Here is an 8,385-nt window from a genome sequence, read left to right on the forward strand (position 1 = left end):
GCACATTAAAAATGAAGAGATTGTATGTACCCCGAGTTAGTTTTAATGTGGTCAACCAGGTTAAGTTAAGTCTTGTTGTGTTTAATCCTTATGTCTAAATGTGCAAGAGCTTAAGAACAAAAGAAGTCGGGCGGAATACGCAACTATCGAGAAGGATGACACTGGAAGGGAGTCGACGGTCTCGGTGCTTCCGAGGGATGAGGTGCTGCGAAAGAGTACGCTGACGAACGAGAAGGAAGTGCTTGACATTTTCGAGGTACGAGAAGCCGAAGCAAAAGACTGCACAAGGAGAGAAGACCGGAGTTGGATTCGAGTAAGCTCAACTCTGGATGACCGGAAAATCACCCAAGTGATCGAAGCAGAAGACCAGACAAGTCAATAGGATTTTACCTTGTCCAGATGCCCTATGCTAGTCCTGGTGGTCGGACTAGTTTGGTTCCGATCAGGCACCCTTGAGGGAATGTCGCAGTGGATCACCCTTTGGGTCCACATCAATAATTGTTCGGGCACCCAAACATGGACCAGGCGCCCGAACATGAAAATTTTCATCTTCAAGCTGCTGGAAAGCCATTGCGAAGCTGTTGTGAAGCCATTTCATTTAGAGAAAGTTTGCCACGCTGGGTGCCTAAAGAGGGTCCAAGCGCCCAGAGTTGCCACGTCAGCAAATGACTAGTTTCGACCAGTGAACTATAAATAGAGTACTGATCTTCTTCATTAAATACAACACTTTCTGTATTTGAGTTTTTCATTTTTTTTCTTCAAAGTTTTGTATGTTCAGCATTCTATACGAGGCTTGTCTGCCTCCAACTTGTGAGAAAGAAGGAGTTGACTAGTTGAGATTCACTTATCTTGGATTAGCAATCTTCCCGGTTGCAAACCAAGTAAATCCTTTTTGTTTCATACCTATTTTTTATAAGTTAGTTTCGTTTATTAAAGTGTTTGTCTTAATCAATGTTGAAAGTTTCAGAAAAGGTATTTATTTTATTTTAGGAAATTCCCTTCCCTCTTACCAACCGCACCTAGACCAATAGAACCAAGCACTCAATTAGACATAGATGACTCAACTATCTACCTATCTATCAATTGGGAGACAAAAGGATAAAGTAGTCATGAGCACAGTGGAGTATGCTAATAATCGATTGATGGGTGGAAATCAAATAGTAGAAAGAAAACAATAGGAGTTTTTACATGAATAACAAAAAGCAGAAGCAAGTGAAAGCAAAACCAAAGAGATCATTAATCTTGTATTGTTTCTTATTGTTGTAATCATTGTAATACTTATTTATTTTTCTTCTTATTCATTATAAAGAAAGTTAGTAAAAGATTTCTTCACTTTCAAAAGGTATTCAAAAAGGAGAAAGTATAGACAATTTTTGTGAGTGTTTCACTGATGAACATAAGCTGTGAAGTAGGACCAAGGGTTTTGAACCACATAACAACTAAGTGTTAGGATTACTTATGTCTTACATTAAATGTTTTGATATATTTTGCTATGTACTAACTTAATTGTAGACACGAGCAAAATACTTAAGCAATCTTCTATTTACCCACCCCTTAACCTCACCATCGATCCAATAGCACATGCATTTGTATATGCACATGAAGTGCTTCTATACAGCACAGAAACACATATATGCATGTGCGTAGCATTCATCTTCATTAACTTGAGTAGATTAAGCTCGCTAGTGCAGTAGTTTTATGTAACTTAATATCTTTAAGAATGCAACAGACAAGGAGTAAGTCATTAGAGTATATATAGTTAAGTTTAATCCAAAAATAAAATTTATAATTTATAATTTATAATTTATAATTTATAATTGGGAAAAATAATTAACAGAAGACATTTCTTGACAAAAAGAAATAAAATGGAATAAGCATATTTTAGCAACATTTTCTCCACTTGATATCTTTTTTTTTTGGGTCCATTGTCAAATTATAAGATGCTTACCAAACATTTATTTTAGGTACTAGCGAACAGAGCATAAGCTTAATGATTTGAAATGCCTTGTCTTACCTATGTCACAAAAGAAGCTATGCCCATCTCGATGTTGTCATGAAATCAACAATCAATATCCAAGGTAGCTCGGATCCCCAAGACATTCTACAATCTCATCCAGCTTAACCTTGATAAACTCATGACTACCAGCCTCCCTTGTCACTCTCGTTTCTTTCTCTGCGTTTCTCTCTTCTAGATTTCTAAAATTTCCTTTGTGTTTCCCATTCAACACAAGCACTGATCCTCCTAGCTTAGGCAGAGCTGTCTCCAAGATGTCCTGATCAACACATTGTACCAATTCTCGACTTCCATCCATTGAAATGTCGTAGGTTATTGGTCCAACCACATCAATCACCTTACCCTTCTGCAGGTACAATTTTTTACCCATGAAATCCTTGCTGATTATTCTGACTCGAATATAACTTGTAAGCCATTGGACCTTGGGTGGCCCATTATGATCTGTGCTCCTGGTGCTTTGCTGCACGCTGTTACTCTTGTCCTCTCTTCTTGTTTCCATGCTCCTCCTCTCCTCTCTCTTCCTGTTGTCCTTAGTTAGAGTCCTAGAGTCAATCATTTGATGATTGTATTATGTACTTATTGTATCATATTCTTATATAAATAAAGACATTTGTTTTTGGTTATTATACTTACTTATATTGGTGCCAAATAAACTAAGTATAATAGCGTCCTTGAGTAGAAGGTTCTCACCTAGATCAATCGGTTAGTTGAACCGATAGTGAGATGATATAGGGAACACTGCTCTTAATCATTCCTACTTGAATATTAACATTCAGGGACAATGTTAATGCAATAAGACTAGCATGTAGGTCAACTCGATGACTTGATCTCACAAGTCATGGATATAGAGATATCAAGTTGACACATGGGTATGCATTGGAGAATGTATACTGAATGACCCGCCATGAGAAAGTATCATGGATCGTTATATGAGTGTCATATACTTTCTCATGTGACTATTAGTATGACTACTAGTCCGTAGACCTGAAGTCACCATGGATCCCTACATAAGGAGTTATGTACTTTGGTTTCGTCAAACGCCACCCGTAACTGGGTGGATTATAAAGGCGATTACTGGATATGTAACAAATTATGCGGAGGGATGTGAGTGATGTAGATGAGATCTATCCCTCCTATATGACGGGAGTGACATCGATATTCTTGATAGAGTGATTTCACGAAGTGCATGACCATGCCCAAATGAGTTAATATGAGATATTGAGCTCATTTGATTTAGTGAGTCTACTTGGAGTTCAAGATTTAGATTGATTAGAGGATGACACGGTCTATGCCTCACATTGATCAATCTAGATGTCTAGGATAGAAGGACATTGTCATATTTTGTGAGGTGTCACAATTAGTATTCACAAGGTGATGTTGGATCTCAGCATTCTTATAACTTGGGTAGTAATGATGTGTTGCTAGATACCGCTAATTACTTATGCTTCTAAATGGGTTTAGGAGCATTGCCAACATTATAAGAACCTATAGGGTCACATACAAAGGAAAATTAGATGGAGATTAGGTTCATATGATGAACCAAGAGGATTAGATTCATTTGATGAATTAATTTGGATTAAGAGTAATCCTAATTGGGCTAATTGAGTTAGACTCAAGTTGATTCATGTGTTCAATGAGTCTAATTTAGATTATGACTCATTTAATCAATTTAATTTAATGAATTAGATTCATTATATTAAATTAGCTTGAATTAAATGGTTGGATTAGATCAACCATGAGAGAGATTAAGTCAAGTTTGACTTGACTTAAGAGGAAGAGGAAGAGTCAAGTTTGACTTGACTTTATGCCACATCATTTATGACTTGGCATTAAGTGGTCAATGATGATGTGCCACATCATCATGTTTAGCACATGTGTGTGCCACCTAATGGAAGTTACAAATTCCCTTTCAATTTAATGTGGCCGACTACATTAAATGAGAAGGAGTTACACATGTGTGGCCGACCACTTATGGGGGTTTTGATGAGGTGAATTCATTCAAGCATTTGGTAACTCTCATCTTCTTCCTTGCTCCAATTCTTCTCTCCTTCTCCTCTCCATTGCCGAGACCTTCTTGGAGTGCTAGCACACTCTAAGGTTCTCCCTCCATCGATTTGTTCGTGTGGATACTTTTAGTGGGTTGTCTACTTTGACAATCTTGAGATCCGGCACCTTGGACGAGCGGGATTTGTGAAAGGCACGCATCAAGGGTAAAACTCGTACTCTAATGTAGATCTAGAGTTTGTAAACTCGTACTCGTAGGTTTTTTAAAATTTTATTCTTCACACGGATCCGGTGGCGGGGGTTTCGGGGTTTTCGCGACGCGAAAAAGTGATTTTCGCGATGCGAAAAAGCGGTTTTCGCTGCCCGAAAGACGCAACACTTCCCACTCTTGTACTCATCTTCTGATTTCTTAAGCTTCTTCAGGAACTTCTCTTCCTCCACTGATCCCAACTCAACCACCGTATCATCACTTAGCTTCACCTCCTCTCCACTCCCCTGCAGCTTCAAGTCAAGCTCAAAATTCTTCAAGACTGTCGCTTTGGACATATATCTGGCTGATATAACCTTGAGTACCTTCTCCTTCTCTTTTGTTTTCTCTTTTGAGCCTTCCACAACCCAAGAGCCTCTTCTCTTCTTGCGATCACCCGTTGATGGGTTGTATCCGAGACCTTCAGATCCACCCTCTCTTGTATTCAAAGACATTGGTGTCAGCCAGATTATGTTTGATTCCTTTCATTAATAAAAATATGGGTATATTGATCTTCAGTGTTGAGATCCAACAGTTGATTCCGATTTGTCATTTCGACGATGAGTCAATGACTCTAACCGGTGGAGCTCGGTATGACGATGTAGACTTTGTCCAATTTACACTCTTGACATCCCCTTTTGATTATCGAAGTATCCCTTCAGGTAAGAGACATACACTTTTTGGTATTGTTGCTATTGACCTAATCTCGTCGATCGTCGAGTTATCCTTTTGGATATCAACACAACTCCTTTGGGTAAACTTATCACTAAGGATAAGAGTATTAAGGTCGACGTAAAGGCGAGACCTTCTTTCCTTAAGACGATATAATGCTTATGGTTTATTGGCAATCGTCTCCCAAGATACAATGACTTGCATCTCAAATTAGAAGCACTCCAAATTTTGAGCCCTGTCAAACATTCAAAGCCTTGAAACTTTTAAGAGAGGAGAGAAAGAAGAAAACCTTAGAGGAGAATTCACAACTTGAGAATTGAGTGTGTTAAGTGGAAAGAATGAGATTTGTTTTATAGGGATGAAGGGTTTGTATGATTAAAAGCACCAGAGGGGGGGGGGGGGTGAATAGCGCTCATGGCTATTTCGACCATTTTAGAAAACTCAAAGTAAAACACGTAGCGGAAAATAAAACACAAATGCAAACACCATGTTTTTACTTGGTTCGGAGCCTACTCCAAGGCTCATACATAAGAGTGCTTTCGATGGGCAATCACTAATCAATTTGAAATAGTACAGAAGGATTACAATTATAGTACAAGCAACTTTTAAATAAAAATAATATCGACAGCTCTGTATGAGGAAATCTTCTAGAAGAATCGTCGTTGGATCTTTCAGGCAGCTCGAAGAAGCGGAAGTCGATTGTTATATTGTGCTGAAGCTTCTGGTCGAGGCTACTTTTATAGGCAGTTCTGGGCGCCTAGAACTCCTCCGGGCGCCTGGACAACGTGGATCGGCCACTCTGCACGCGGAACATCAGCTTGGCGATAACTTTTAGGTTCCAAGCGCCTAGATCGACTCTGAGCACCCGGACCAGATCGGGGTGCCTGGACCAGTTTTGGGTGCTCGAACCCCTTCCGGGCGCTTGGAGTAATTTTCTCCAACCCCCTTTTTTTCCCTTCAAAACAAAGTTAGTCTAGTCAAAAATAATATATATAAAATAGGAAATTATGACAGTCTCTGACTATCTGATTTTGACTTTGAGTTTCGTCAAAACTCTAGGTCAAACCGATGCCTACTGTTCCCTCGTCGGGGAATGCGTCCTCACCTATTCCTCTCAGGAGTGTTTACTTGTTGCCAGTTCAGCCCCCCAGACTGACTGGACTTTTGCTCAACGCCGAGGCTCTAGAACTTTCTGCTGGACGTTCGCTCCATGACTCGTCCAGTCTTTTCACCTGGTCCGTGACCACTAGGACTTTTCACCTAGAGTTCCCGACCCTAGGGTTTTTGCCTGAAACCTTTGACCCACCAAGACTTTTCGTCTAGGGTTACCACCCTTAGGACCTAGGGCTACCACCCCCTAAGATTTTCCACCTTCCTAACCGCAGGTAGGACTTTTATCTAAGTACACTTAGAACTTTCCTGCAAACTCATTCAAACATGTTAGACCACAAATAACTTTAACTTTGAACCCTTTGTCATTATCAAAATTTAGGTTTGATCGTCGGATGCTTCCCGCACCAACAATCTCCTCCTTTTTTATTATGACAACAAAGTTCAAAGTTAAGTAAAACATAATAAGAGTATAAATGCATACAAATTAAAAGGATGTAATATTAATCAAGTAATTATCATAAATTGAACAAAATTTTAACTCAGGATGTAATTACCTAAAAATTTTTTAACTCAGGATGTAATTACTTAACTTTCACTACATAACAAATTTTTAACTCAGGAAGTAATTACTTAACTTTCACTTCCCTCTTCCACTTTGTCATATATCAAAAACATATTAAATAGAGCAAAGGATGAAAAGATGGGAAATTGTTAGCCCCCCCTGAAAGGTAGCTCCTTACTAGAAAAATATTAGTTTAGCAAAAATATTTTAAGCTTTTGAAGGTGAGTTAGCAAATATTTGATATAAACTTAAAGAATTTTAATACTTAGTTAAGTACTTTATCTTTAAAAGATGTGGAAAAAGCTTAGGTAAGTACTTTAAAATAAATTTTCATAAAAAGCTTAGTTTAGGTATTTATTAAAAAACACTTTCGATAAATACTAAGCTTAAAAAGATAATTTATGTTTAAACATAAGGCTTAAAAAATAATTTCTTTTTAACCATTAAGCTTAAACAAACTTTTGCTTAACCAACTGGATAAAAAATAATTTTTGTTTAAACATGAAAAATGATTTCATTTTAACACAAAAACATAATAATTTTCTTCTGACACCAAGTTTAAAAATCAATTTTTGTTTTAAACATTAAGCTTAAAAATAACTTTTGTTGAAAGACAAAAGAAAATTGAAGGTTTAAAACAAAATTTTAATTTAAAAATACTAACTTGGTTTAATTTAAAAATCTTTCTTCCACTCCCCCTTGATTAATGCCATCTAAATTTTATAAAAAAAAATTTTAAGTCCTAGAGTCCAATTATGATTAATAAAAATATCTACTTTTAGAGAAATGACTAACATTTAGTTACTAGTTGTTTACAATGAGGTAGCAACTTTCACTTGGTTAGTCAAATTAAGTAAGTATTCCAGTTAGTTTGACTAAGCATGGACAACTTAATTTGATTAATATGAATTTGGTATTTAGTGCCTAGACTTATGTTGATGCACAGATATAAGTATTCTGAAGTTCAGCCAGTACCCTATGCATCTTACACCATTCTAAGTATTTTTCTATACACAAGCAAGGTGAACGTAGTGTGCTTGTGAGATGCTATAACTAAGACCTAAGGGAATATGCTTTCTAGTGGGTAAATACCTAGGCTAAGTCCAAATTTTGAAATACTAACAAAATTGGAATTTTTAAAATATTTTTCTTAGAATTTTAAAACCAAAAAAAAATTGAAATAGTAAGTAGTAAAGAGGAAAATTTTTGAAAGTAGACTCTTTTCTACTAAACACATCCCTATTTATCTTCTAAGTGCACTGAACTCAAGTTCAGATAAGGGTTTTGTGAAAATGTCAGCCAGGTTTAACTTAGACTCAACATAATTGAGTACAAGATCACCCTTAGTTACATGATCCCTTACAAAGTGATGTTTTACTTCTATGTGTTTAGCCCTTGTGTGGTGAATTGGATTCTTGGTTAAGTTAATTGAACTTATATTATTAATTGAAAATTTTATATTCTAATTGATAGTCCTTTAATGTATGCATCATCCATAATAGTTGAGATGCACATTCTCTTAGGGCTATGTACTCAGCTTCAGTAGTAGATAAAGCAACACATTGTTGCTTTCTGCTTGACCAACTTATTAGGCATTGACCTAGAAATTGACAGCTACCACTTGTACTTTTTCTATCTAGTTTGTACCCAGCATAGTATGAGTCAGAATAACTAATTAGGTCAAAGGTGCAAGACCTAGGGTACCAAAGTCCTACATTTAGGGTTCCCTTAATATATCTAAGTATTCTTTTAACATTTGTTAGGTATGACTCC

The 8,385-nt window shown here is 36.9% G+C and overlaps 1 protein-coding gene across 1 annotated transcript; it reads right to left on the reverse strand.

The window, feature by feature from the left end:
• Positions 1 to 2,066: 2,066 nt before the first annotated feature.
• Positions 2,067 to 4,720, reverse strand: LOC121994780 (protein MOS2-like). Its single transcript, XM_042548703.1, has 2 exons — positions 4,398 to 4,720; positions 2,067 to 2,556 (listed from the first exon to the last, which is right to left on the reverse strand). The coding sequence occupies exons 1-2, from the start codon at positions 4,718 to 4,720 to the stop codon at positions 2,067 to 2,069; spliced, it is 813 nt and encodes a 270-aa protein (XP_042404637.1).
• Between the last annotated feature and the right edge of the window lie 3,665 nt (positions 4,721 to 8,385).

Source organism: Zingiber officinale, chromosome 6A, assembly GCF_018446385.1.
Source record: "Zingiber officinale cultivar Zhangliang chromosome 6A, Zo_v1.1, whole genome shotgun sequence".
Classification (NCBI taxonomy): domain Eukaryota; kingdom Viridiplantae; phylum Streptophyta; class Magnoliopsida; order Zingiberales; family Zingiberaceae; genus Zingiber; species Zingiber officinale.

Excerpts from the sequence above, each read along its gene's own strand:
- LOC121994780 (XM_042548703.1), bottom strand. The coding sequence starts at position 4,720 with ATGTCTTTGAATACAAGAGAGGGTGGATCTGAAGGTCTCGGATACAAC. Across the intron at positions 2,557-4,397 it reads GATGAGTACAAGAGTGGGAA|GACTCTAACTAAGGACAACA; the intron begins GTGTTGCGTCTT and ends GATTGACTCTAG.